The 12,733-nt window shown below is 52.1% G+C and overlaps 1 protein-coding gene across 1 annotated transcript in view; it reads right to left on the bottom strand.

Moving 5' to 3' along the window:
- LOC136157691 (uncharacterized) overlaps positions 1 to 12,733 on the bottom strand; it is a 28,962-nt gene extending 16,229 nt beyond the window's left edge. The window contains exons 1-13 of the mRNA XM_065919496.1: positions 12,700 to 12,733; positions 12,511 to 12,546; positions 12,054 to 12,338; positions 11,619 to 11,921; positions 11,100 to 11,411; positions 10,590 to 10,892; positions 9,892 to 9,972; positions 9,666 to 9,795; positions 9,374 to 9,393; positions 9,147 to 9,266; positions 8,621 to 8,810; positions 8,383 to 8,518; positions 7,689 to 7,806 (exon numbers count right to left, since the gene is read on the bottom strand). Of these exons, the coding sequence (XP_065775568.1) occupies positions 7,689 to 7,806; positions 8,383 to 8,518; positions 8,621 to 8,810; positions 9,147 to 9,266; positions 9,374 to 9,393; positions 9,666 to 9,795; positions 9,892 to 9,972; positions 10,590 to 10,892; positions 11,100 to 11,411; positions 11,619 to 11,921; positions 12,054 to 12,338; positions 12,511 to 12,546; positions 12,700 to 12,733 (2,068 nt within the window). The remainder of the gene's footprint in view (positions 1 to 7,688; positions 7,807 to 8,382; positions 8,519 to 8,620; positions 8,811 to 9,146; positions 9,267 to 9,373; positions 9,394 to 9,665; positions 9,796 to 9,891; positions 9,973 to 10,589; positions 10,893 to 11,099; positions 11,412 to 11,618; positions 11,922 to 12,053; positions 12,339 to 12,510; positions 12,547 to 12,699) is intronic.

Raw genomic sequence — 12,733 nt, 5'->3', positions numbered from 1 at the left:
TCAACACATTTATCAGGCCAGAAAGATACACTCACGAAAACCTGACAAGGGAATTTTAAATGGGAAAGGGAAAGGATGATCTCTCCCATGGCCTTGGATGTAAATCCATGAACAGTGTACACAAGTCAGATTTAGTGACATGTTCAAGGGACGTTACTCGTGACCGTTCTGTGAGTTGGTTTGTTTGTTTTTGGATGGACAGAGTAACTTAAAATTTTAAAAATCTATCAGATCATGCAATATATCGATACAACGCGTGAAAGAATAGTCACCTCAACACATGTAGGCAAAGCGTTTGATAAAATATCTGAACGGTTTCTGCTGAAAATAAAAACACATCAGAAGTAAAAGGGGATTTGCTTTCATCTGTGAAGGCGTGCTTAACAACCAGCCCTAGACGTCACTCGCAAAGGTGAGAACCAGGGTCCGCGCCTCTGTGCCTGGCGAGGATCCGAGCATGTTCCCACGACCACGCCTCTTCACCCTCGCACTGGCGGTGCCTACCGAGGAAGTGAATCCAGACAAAGCGAGCGGCTCTCGAGTGGGTGAGATCAGTGCCGCGTTACCAAGACTGCGCGCCTGTGTGCACAGAATACGGAGTAACACTGAGACGTTCTGCTCTATAGGAAGCAGTTTTCTGGGAGGCCCCTGCTGCTTCAGGGGCTAAGACTCCACGCTCCCAGCGCAAGGGGGCCCGGGATCGATCCCTGGTCGGGGGACTGGATCCCACAGGCCCCAGCAAAGACTTGGTACAGTGAAATAAAGAAAGAAAGAAAGATTTAAAAGTAGTTTTCCAACATTGCTGGACACGTGATCAATATTTAGAATTCAGCTGCCTTCCAGAATTCCGGTCCTGGGCTGAGATGAACTAAATGAAACTTCTTGTTTCTTGACGTCACGCCAGTGAGCCTGATTTCATACTCCTGACCTCCAGAGCTGTAAGATGATATAAGTCTGTCAGTTCACCAAGTCTGTGGCCATTTGTGGTAAACGGCGACCAATACAACCACTTATGTTTCCTTTGGGTTGGAGTTTGCATAGTACACTTTTAATCCTTCTACTTTTTTTTAATGGTATAAAACCTACACACTGATATTTTCCACTCTTGAAACATGATTAAAGCGTGTAGTTCAGCGGCCTTAAGCACATTTACCACGTTGGGCATTCATGGCCACCATCCATTTTCCAGAACATTTTCATAATCCCAAACAGAAACTCTGTACCCGGTTAAGCGAGAATCCCTTACGTCCTCTTAGAACCAGCCCCTGGTCAGCTCCATCCTAATCCCTGCCTTTAGGGATTTGACTGTTTCCAGCCGTTCATGTCAGTGAAATCATACAATAGGGGGTACTTTGTGTCAGGCTGACGTCACATGGAGTAATGTTTCCAAGGTTCGTTCCTATTGTTCATTCTTTTACGTTTACATGTCATCTTGCATATGTTGTATTTGAAGTGAGCTTTTTCTAAACTTCATGGTGTAGGGTCTTCGTGGAGGTGGTTTTTTCTTTAACCAGTCTGACAGTCTCTGTCCTTGAATTGCTGTGTCTGGCCCATTCTCATATAATGTCATTGCTGATAAGATTGTTGTTTGGGTTTACCATTTCATCTTTTAAAATGTTCTCCCTCCTCTTTCTTGTTCTTCTGTTTATGCTTTCCTGCCTCTCCTCGGATTTAAAAATATTTTTAGCTTTCCGTTTTAATTTCTCCGTTGGTGCTGTAACTGTACCTCTCTGCTGGTTAAGTGTCTGTCCCAGAGATTGTCAGGTACATACCCAACTTTACACAGAAAGAGAATTTTACCTCTTCACGAGAAATGTGGAGACCTTATAAATCTATAGGTCACATCTTTCCTACCCCCTTTATTTTGTGGTTATGTATATTACCCCCACACGCGATTCCAGGGCTCTGTCGGGGCCTATGGGACCGGGTCAAGGTGGGTGAGTTCTCCCCAGACCCCCTGCCTAAGCCCCGCGACAGACCCCAGCCCTGCCATGGGGGGAGTGCACTGCGTGTGGACGGGTGGTGACCAGTCTGGGGACAGCCTTGCAGTGACATCTGGGGGAAGCAAGGGCGGAAGGGCGCCCGACACTTCAGCCCTGCATCCCTTCCAGGAATCCCCCGACACCCTCCGTCCGGGCTGGCCCAGGGCCCACGGTCACCAAGGGGAGCCCAGCGACCCTCTGGTGTCAGGGGTCTCTGCAGGCTGAAGCCTCCTGTCTGTAAAGAGAGGGTCTCCGGACCCTTGGACTCCAGTAGCAAAGCCAGTTTCTCCTTGGAATCCAGGAGCTCACTGCCGGGCTGTGTCTGTGCGCACCACCGTGGTCAGACCGGAGGGACCCCCTGCCCCTGGCGGGGGCTGGGAGAAAGAGGAGCCGGTCCCTGCCACTCGGGCTCCTCCTCACAGGCAGATGGGTGGAGTGGGGGTCAGGGGACCCCTCCATGCCCAACTGCGTGCCCCGCTTGCTGCGAGAAGATCAAAGATCCCGCGGGCCCCACCTCAGACCCAGCACGGTAGGATAAAGACAATCAGTTATTCGTTTAGTTAAAAAAAATGGATACATAATCTCCAGCAAAGCATCCCCATGATACACATGGGGAATTAGCTACACCGCAGCTTCACTTAACCACTCCATATCATCACAGCTGCTATTTCCTTTTTGTGTGGTTAGATATACGGGGTGTACCCTCTTCACAAGACTCGAAATGTGATACCGTGTCACTAGCTATCATCACCCTGCTGAAGCTGAATGCCCAGAACTTATTCAGCCTATAACCACAGGTTTGTGCCCTTTGACCCAAGTACCTCCCCTCCCCTCCCCCTCACACCAGCACTGGTAACCACCATTCTGCCTTCCTTGTCTCAAGTTTGACTTTTTTAGGTTCTACATAGTTCAGTCATGGGCATTTGATTACCGAGTCAATGAATAAAGTGATCAATATTCCATTTAATCTTCAGTCCATTTAGTAAATTGTACACTTGGATATTTCCATTTCCCCTTCATTTTCTGGATGTTGGTATCAAACGTTTCATCATGTTCTGTCACCAGATAAATTCTGTAGGATTTGGGCTGCTGCCTGCGATTTTGTTCATGATACGGTACTGAAAAAAATGTGGCTTCTTTCTTTTTCCCTGGCTTATGGTGGTTAAAACTTATGACTGTTGTCAAGAATGAGTCCGCTTTTTGCCTTGATTGATTTTCTCTCCTTCTTGATTGTCTTCATTATTAGCTACCCTTGTCCTTATTATTCCCACCTTCTACCTTCAAGTGAAATAATTTACTATCTCTCCCTAAATTTTTAGTGTGAGTAGTGAGGTCATTGATTTTTTTAGGCTTTTGTAATATATTCATTCATGGTTCTAAATTTTCTAAATTCATAAGTTTTTTCCTGCACATATCAGTGTTTTAAATTCATACATTTGATGCATACTGTTTACCTTATCATTTATTGAAAACGTTTTCCAACTTCTGTGTTGCCTTGTTGTTTGTTACGGTTTGCTTTTGGTTTTGGTTCTCAATACACACATTTATCTTTGTACACTCCCAGGCACAGGTGGAACATTTTTTGCAAGCTTTTTCATCATAGTCAAAATTGAATGCAATTCAAATATTTATTAATTGGTAAATGAATGAACAAAACACAGTAATACAATCCATGGAATATAGTCAACAGTAAAAAGAAGAAACTATAGTCCAATGCTAAACACAGAAAAAACTGAAAAGAAATTATGCTAAATTTAGGAAAATAGCCTGAATGAAAAGACTAAATATTTTTAACCTTATTTATGTTAAATAAGATCAAATTAAGATTTAAGTATTAATTTGATCTTATTTATATGAAACATCTTAAAAAGCGAATTTTTTTCGCTTTTTTTTTTCTTTTTAGGTGGAGGCTAATTACTTCACAACATTTCAGTGGGTTTTGTCATACATTGACATGAATCAGCCATAGAGTTACACGTATTCCCCATCCTGATCCCCCCTCCCACCTCTCTCTCCACCCGACTCCTCTGGGTCCTCCCAGTGCACCAGGCCCGAGCACTTGTCTCATGCATCTCACCTGGGCTGGTGATCTGTTTCACCATGGATAATATACATGCTGTTCTTTCGAAACATCCCACCCTCACCTTCTCCCACAGAGTTCAAAAGTCTGTTCTGTACTTCTGTGTCTCTTTTTCTGTTTTGCACATAGGGTTATCGTTACCATCTTTCTAAATTCCATATATATGTGTTAGTATGCTGTAATGATCTTTATATTTCTGGCTCACTTCACTCTGTATAATGGGCTCCAGTTTCATCCATCTCATTAGAACTGATTCAAATGTATTCTTTTTAACGGCTGAGTAATATTCCATGGTGTATATGTACCACAGCTTCCTTATCCATTCATCTGCTGATGGGCATCTAGGTTGCTTCCATGTCCTGGCTATTATAAACAGTGCTGCGATGAACATTGGGGTGCACGTGTCTCTTTCAGATCTGGTTTCCTCAGTGTGTATGCCCAGAAGTGGTATTGCTGGGTCATATGGCAGTTCTATTTCCAGTTTTTTAAGAAATCTCCACACTGTTCTCCATAGCGGCTGTACTAGTTTGCATTCCCACCAACAGTGTAAGAGGGTTCCCTTTTCTCCACACCCTCTCCAGCATTTATTGCTTGTAGACTTTTGGATAGCAGCCATCCTGACTGGCGTGTAATGGTACCTCATTGTGGTTAACCTAACTCTACACCTAAAGCAATTAGAGAAGGAAGAAATGAAGAACCCCAGGGTTAGCAGAAGGAAAGAAATCTTAAAAATTAGGGCAGAAATAAATGCAAAAGAAACTAAAGAGACCATAGCAAAAATCAACAAAGCTAAAAGCTGGTTTTTTGAAAAAATAAACAAAATTGACAAACCATTAGCCAGACTCATTAAGAAACAAAGAGAGAAGAACCAAATTACAAATTTAGAAATGAAAATGGAGAGATCACAACAGACAACACTGAAATACAAAGGATCATAAGAGACTACTACCAGCAGCTCTATGCCAATAAAATGGACAACTTGGATGAAATGGACAAATTCTTAGAAAAGTATAACTTTCCAAAACTCAACCAGGAAGAAATAGAAGATCTTAACAGACCCATCACAAGCAAGGAAATCGAAACTGTAATCAAAAATCTTCCAGCAAACAAAAGCCCAGGACCAGATGACTTCACAGCTGAATTCTACCAAAAATTTAGAGAAGAGCTAACACCTTTCTTACTCAAACTCTTCCAGAAAATTGCAGAAGAAGGTAAACTTCCAAACTCATTCTATGAGGCCACCATCACCCTAATTCCAAAACCAGACAAAGATGCCACCAAAAAAGAAAACTACAGGCCAATATCACTGATGAACATAGATGCAAAAATCCTTAACAAAATTCTAGCAAACAGAATCCAACAACATATTAAAAAAATCATACACCATGACCAAGTGGGCTTTATCCTAGGAATGCAAGGATTCTTTAATATCCTCAAATCAATCAATGTAATACACCACATTAACAAATTGAAAGACAAAAACCATATGATTATCTCAATAGATGCAGAGAAAGCCTTTGACAAAATTCAACACCCATTTATGATTAAAACTCTCCAGAAAGCAGGAATAGAAGGAACATACCTCAACATAATAAAAGCTATATATGACAAACCCACAGCAAGCATCACCCTCAATGGTGAAAAATTGAAAGCATTTCTCTTGAAATCAGGAACAAGATAAGGGTGCCCACTCTCACCACTACTATTCAACATAGTGTTGGAAGTTTTGGCCACAGCAATCAGAGCAGAAAAAGAAGTAAAAGGAATCCAGATAGAAAAAGAAGAAGTGAAACTCTCGCTGTTTGCAGATGACATGATTCTCTACATAGAAAACCCTAAAGACTCTTCCAAAAAATTACTAGAGCTAATCAATGAATATAGTACAGTTGCAGGATATAAAATTAACACACAGAAATCCCTTGCATTCCTATATACTAACAATGAAAAAACAGAAAGAGAAATTAAGGAAACAATACCATTCACCATTGCAACAAAAAGAATAAAATACTTAGGAGTATATCTACCTAAAGAAACAAAAGACCTATACACAGAAAACTATAAAACCTTGATGAAAGAAATCAAAGAGGACACAAACAGATGGAGAAACATACCGTGTTCATGGATTGGAAGAATCAATATTGTCAAAATGGCTCTTCTACCCAAAGCAATCTATAGATTCAACGCAATCCCTATCAAGCTACCAACGGTATTTTTCACAGAACTAGAACAAATAATTTCACAGTTTGTATGGAAATACAAAAAACCTTGAATAGCCAAAATAATCTTGAGAAAGAAGAATGCAACTGGAGGAATCAACCTGCCTGACTTCAGACTCTACTACAAAACCACAGTCATCAAGACAGTATGGTACTGGCACAAAGACAGAAATATAGATCAATGGAACAGAATAGAAAGCCCAGAGATAAATCCACGAACCTATGGACATCTTATCTTCAACAAAGGAGGCAAGGATATATAATGGAAAAAAGACAACCTCTTTAACAAGTGGTGCTGGGAAAACTGGTCAACCACTTGTAAAAGAAAGAAACTAGAACACTTTTGAACACCATACACAAAAATAAACTCAAAATGGATTAAAGATCTAAATGTAAGACCAGAAACTATAAAACTCCTAGAGGAGAACATAGGCAAAACACTCTCCGACATAAATTACAGCAAGATCCTCTATGACCCACCTCCCAGAATATTGGAAATAAAAGCAAAACTAAACAAATGGGACCTAATGAAACTTAAGAGCAAATTTATAAACACAAAAAGCAGATCAGTGGCCACCTACAGCAGAGATCAGAGCACACCTACAGACAGGCAAGCCAAGTCTGAGGGATGGTGAAATGTGTTCTGCGATTGGTTTGTATGATGGTTGCACAACTGTATACGTTTACTAGTAACCATTGAATGGTGCGCACACTTACAATGTGTGATGGGCAGAATAAAGACCCCCCTCCCAAGAAAGATAGCTACTTTCCTATCCCCCAAGCCTGTAGCATGTTACCTCACATGGCAAGAAGGATCATGCAGTTGCAGCTAAGAGGAGAAGGGGGCATCATCCTAAATTAGCTAGGGGAGTCCAAAGAGTTACACGTGTACTCAACAGTGGGAGAGGGAAGCAGCGGATGAGGTCAGAGAGAGGCAGCAATTCTCGTCTCCCGTTTGGGCTTCAAAGATGAAGCAAGTCCCCCCAAGGCAAGGACAGGGACAGCTTCTGGAAGCCGGGCAGGGCCCTCAGCTGACAGGAAGCCTGATTCCCACCATCATAATAAGTTCTGTTATTCCAAGAAACTGAGTCAGACTGTCCCTTTCAGACTCCAGAAGGGAGTAGAGCTCGAATCTAGTTTACTTTTCATCCACACACTAATTTTAGGCAGGTCTGTTGCATTATTTCCCAAATGTCAGGATATTGGTTATATTTGAGGGTAGAACTGGTTGACTGGAAGGGTCCCGGGCCCCCTGGTGATCTGTTAGGAGTCCAGGGACTGGCTGCTGGTCGTTACAGAGTGTCCATTACCGGCTGCTCCCGTGCCTCCTGGGGTCCCTGAGGTCTGGTCCCTGGAGCCTGGGGTCTGGGTCCTTCCTGGGCTAGCGAATGGCGAGAGCAGCGTACTCACTGGGCTCTGCTGGGGGCTCCCCCACCAGGAGGCTGGGGGGTGCGGCCGTCCCCCTTCTGACAGTCGAGTGGTTCAGCTGGGCGTAGGTCACGTCCTCGGGGGCTTCGGACATGGCAGCCTGCAGGGGAGGTGGGAAGGTGTGTGAGATGGGGCGCCTGGGGGCCTGGAGAGGAGGGACCCATGTGCTCTGCATCTGTCCATCCTTCCCGGAATCCCCCCGACCGGGAGGAGAGGGGGCACCTCCCGCCTTTGTCTCGATCTCGGGGGCTCACAGGGCGCCCGTCCCCTCCTGGGGGTCTGCCTCCCGCCTGTCCTGCTGGAGGGAGACGGTGAGACAGGAGAGGCGCCTCCTGGGCCCGCCGCCCCTCCTCCAGCCAGCTCCCTGCTGTGCCCAGATGAGGCTTGGGACCTTGGGTCAGGTCAGCTCACTCTCCTGATGGAAACTCCAGGGCCCTCCTGACACCCGGGAGCCTCCAGGTGCCTTGTCCGGCCCTGGTTTCTGTCTGAGCCCTGGCCGCCTGCTCATCTGCCCGGGCACACGGCCGTCTTCCTGCTGAAGCGTGTCCCTCCCGCCTCAGGGCCTTCCTACCGGGTGTGCCCACCCCGTGTGCCCAGTCCGTCTCGTGATTTCCTTTCCTCGTCAGGCCCTTGCATTCTGGGATCCGCCTGCTTGTCGGCGTGGGGCCCCTCTCACCGCGGGGTGAGTGCCCGCCGTGCCTGCAGGGCCAGGGGGTGGCGCCCGCTCTCCCGCGCCCTTTGCTGGGGGTGAAGGAGGGGGGCCTGGGCGTGCGGGCGGTCCACTGATGCACGCGTCCTCTTGAGACCTGGGGCTGCACCCCCACACCAGAAGGTCAGCCAGAGGACACGGAGCCGGGAAAGGCGCCCCGAAGGAGGGGCCGTGAGGTCACAGGGCACGGGGAGGCTGGGGTCACGGCAGGACCCAGGGAGCCGGGAAGGAGGGGTCGGGGTGGGTGCGGCTGGAGCTGGGGTGTGAGCACAGCGACGCGTGCGCTGGGCTGAGTTTGGCACCAGGAGGTCTGTGGTGGCCGGACGGGAGCAGGGGTCTCACCCGATGGTCCAGCTGCAGCCCCACCTCAGACTGTGCGTCGCTCACAGCAGCATCTGCAGCAGAGCAGGGGGACCGTTGGGTGGGGTTCCGAGAGCCTCAGAGGGGCAGAGGCTCAGCCCCGGGGAGGTGGTCACCCCGCCCTCCACGTGGGATTCAGGAGGAGAGGAGGCAGCCTGGGCTCAGGATGCGTGTTTCAGCTCATGATGTTGAGAAGGAGGGAGATGGCTTAGATTAGTGCTTGTGGGCTGACAGTGGGTGTTTTCTTTCTGAGTTTTCGAGTATCAGTCTCTGGACCATGTTCTCTAAGCTGACTGTTCCCATGCCCTGGGTTTCCCTTCGTCTGATGCCCTAAGGCCTCCAGGGAGCCAGTCACCCCGTTCCCTACTCACCCGAGTTCCTGCGTCTGTCCCGACCCCGGTGCCAGAGGAAGAGGAGGAGGAAGAGGACGAGGAGCAGCAGGACGAAGGTCACCGAGACCCCGATGAGGACACTCAGGTACCACGTGAGGCCTGGGGCACCAGAGACGTCTGAGTGAGCCAGGGATGCCGTTTGACTGAGCACCTGCTGTGTGCGGACTCCTGCTGGGGTCTGTGCACCCATCTCCAACCCATCCCACCCGTTTTACAGGCGAGGAAACTGAGGCACAGAGACGGAGATCACGGCCCTGGTGACCCAGCCTGGACGGGGCAGGGCCGGGACTGGAACCAGGGCCGTGGGTGCCCTGAGCGCCTCCAGAGCTGGCCCCCAGGAGGACACCAGCCTCCTGCTCTGGGGGCCCCTCGCCTGAGGGGTCTGCCCGAGGGTCTCAGCTGGAGCTGAGGGTCCTCCCTGGTCCCCGCCCCTCCCCCACCTCAGCGGGGGCGGGGGGAGGGGCGGGCTGCGTGAGGGGCCTCTGGGTCCCCCCTCACTCCATGACCACGCTGCGGCGGAGGGGACAGGCCCCCACAGTCACCTCGTCGCCCGATGGGGTCACACCCAGGTCAGAACCCGGGCATCTACAGTCTGGGCCACGGGCCTCTCCTTTTACACTGGGAGAAACTGAGGCCCGACACGGGTGTGGTGAGGGTGAGGGGGTCCAGATCAGAGTCTCCAGAGGTGCCTGAACTGGGGGCATAGTCAGCCTGCCCCCCGGACCCACGACCAGCTCCCCAAGACCTTCACTCTTACTCTGCAGGTCCTGAGTCCACTGAGGGGCAGGCTGATCCTCTGAACCTCCTGCGGAATCAGGAAGGGGAGAGGGTGGGGCTGCTTCTCCCCTCCTCAGCCTTGCTGCTCCCGCCAGCAGGCTGGCCCCAGCATCTCCCGCTCCATGACCCCTGACCCTTCATCCATCAGCCTCAGAGCCCCTGGAGGCTGCAATTGCCCCGCTGCTCTGCCCAACTTCCAGCACCGCCCCCAGGACACCAGGTGTGCTGAGACTGCAAACAGAGTTCGATCAGCCCAGGACCCGGGACAGGCCTGGGGCCAGCTGTCCCTCACGTTACAGAGACCCCATCGTCTCAGGAGCTGTTACCTTTAGCCCCTGTCAGGGGGCTGGGGTCCCCAGGATTCTGGATGACCCCTGTGCCTGGGAAGGGGTTGCCCCTACCTGGGACCCACTCTGCTCAGCGCATCTCTGAATCAGCCCCGTGGCTGCTCCTGGCTCTCTGCCTCCTCCCCCATCCCCCGAGAAGCCCTGTGACAGGATGTGGGAAAGGGCGTGGGGGTAGTGTTCCCTCTGTCCCTCTGAAGCCTGGGTCCCCATCTGCGTGACCCTCGTTGGCTCTCTTTGGAGCACGCCAACTCCCACCCTAGAAAGGGGGGCTCCTTCAGAGCTGACCACGGGGCCTCACCTGAGACCAGGAGCACCAGGGGCTCACTGGGCCGTGACAGCAGGTGGGGCTCTGTGCTGAGTGCGCGGTAGCACCTGTAGGTGCCCTTGTGGGCCGAGCTCACAGGACTCAAGGAGAACTCGGCCTGGAACCGCCCGCCTTGGTGCTGGGCGCGCAGACGCAGGGGCCGATGGGCTGCCCCCTCCTGGGACAGAAGGAAGGTGTCCGTCCTGTTTCCCGACTGACACAGCAGGGTCACGTTCTCTCCCGGGGCCACCGAGGGGCCCGGCCGCGCCGAGAGGGAGGGTCTGTCTCTGAGCAGTCCTGCAGAGAGGAAGGGGGTGCGGGCCCCCCCTGGTTCTGAGCGAGACTCTGCGGCCTCTCTGGACCCTCAGCGCCGTCTCTGTTTCTCCGAGTCCCCCCTCCTCCACCCCGTCTCGCTGTCCCCTCCCGGGGACCCCTCCTCCTGGTCCCAGCATCACCCCTGGGGCTCCCCGGTGGGGCCTGTGCAGAGTCTGGCCCCTGACTGACCCGCTGGCCCCTCTCCCGCCACCAGGAGCTCCAGGGGGTCGCTGGGGGCCGACCACTCGGAGGAGACGCCGTGTCCACCGTAGCATCTGTACCGGCCCCCGTGGACGGCGCCCACCGGGCCCAGGAGGAAGTCGGCCTGAGAGAGCCCCCCCTGGGCCCTCCGGGCAGGGCGCTGGGAGAGGTCCCGGCCCCCCTCCTTGGACAGAGCGAATCTGGCGTAGCCCACGTCAGAGCGACACTGAAGGGTCAGGTTCTGTCCAGAGGTGACGACAGGGCCCTGCGGGGTCAGGAGGGACGGCTTCCCAGACAGCCCTGGGGAGAGACGGGCGCCGGGGTGTTGGGACCGCGTCCCTCGTGGACGCCCTTCCCGCCCGGCCCCAGGCCTCGCCGTCTCTGTCTGTGTGTCTGTCCTGTGAGCCCCACGCTCTCTCCCCCCCTCACAGGGGCTCCCCTGGGAGCAGAGACCCGAGCACCTTGTCTTGTCTGCACAAATGTGGGGTCAGGATGGGACTTCCTCACCTGAGACCAGGAGCTCCAGGGGGTCGCTGGGGGCCGACCACACCCGGGGGGTGTCCCTGTTAAAGCCGTAGCATCTGAACGTCCACCCGTGTCCGGGGCTCACGGGGCCCACGGGGAACAGGGCCTGGGTCTGCCCGTCGGGGCTCCACTGTCCATCCAGGGTCCAAGAGGACTCATCTTCTCCTTCCTTGGTCAGAAGGAACCTGTTAAATCCCCAACGGGAGCCACACTGGAGGGTCAGTTTCCCTCCCGAGGTCACTGCAGGGCTCGGCAGGGCTGAGAGGCTGGGTTTGTTGTAGCGTCCTAGGAGAGAAGGAGGCAACCTGTTCCCTGATGCTCCCCACTCCCCCCCCAGGTCTGGGCTGTGAGAGGGACACCCCCCGAGAGCAGATCCCCCTCCCGAGGGCAGAGCCTGAGGCCCCGAGAGTCCCTCACCTGTCACCACCAGCTCCAGGGGCTCACTGCGCTCTGACCAGGCAGTGGGGGTTCTGTAGTAGCACCAATAGCGCCCTGCGTGCTGCTCGGTCATATGTGGGATGGAGAACTGGGCCTTGTCGCTGGGTTTCAGTACTTTCTGTCTCTCCCAGCGAACTCTTCTTCCCTCTTTATCCAGACGGAACGCCTGGGCCTCCAGGATCCCCTGACACCAGATGCTCACGGGGCTCCCCCAGGGGACCACAGAGCCTGGCTCAGCCCAGATGGTGGGTTTGGGGAGGGTCCCTGGAAGGAAATCAAAGCGGGCTCACCAGGCATGCCCCCCAGGCCCTGGCTCTCAGCCCAGACCTCCCTGACTCCCCGTCTGTGAGCCCCGAGCTGCCATCCCCCTCCCCAGGGCCTGGAGGTGACCCTTGTCCCCACGAGATGAGGGATCTGGACCTGGGGACAGACTCACCAGCCTGCACCTGGGTCCTCAGGCCCACACTCAGCCCTGGAAGAGAGAGCCCTGTGAGAGGTCTGCCCTCAGCTCTGAGCAGCGCCTCTCCTCCCCGTGAGCCTTCTGGGCCCTGGGCCCCCTGAGGGAGCAGGCTGGCTGGGGAGGGTCCCTCCAGACCAGGGCTCCCCCTGCCCCTCCTCATCTCACCGAGGCAGAGCAGGGCGGGGAGGGTGGGGGCCAT

The sequence above is a fragment of the Muntiacus reevesi genome, chromosome 2 (assembly GCF_963930625.1).
Source record: "Muntiacus reevesi chromosome 2, mMunRee1.1, whole genome shotgun sequence".
Lineage (NCBI taxonomy): Eukaryota > Metazoa > Chordata > Mammalia > Artiodactyla > Cervidae > Muntiacus > Muntiacus reevesi.
Note: the sequence above shows the minus strand (reverse complement) of the source record. Positions and strands in the feature narration are given on the sequence as shown.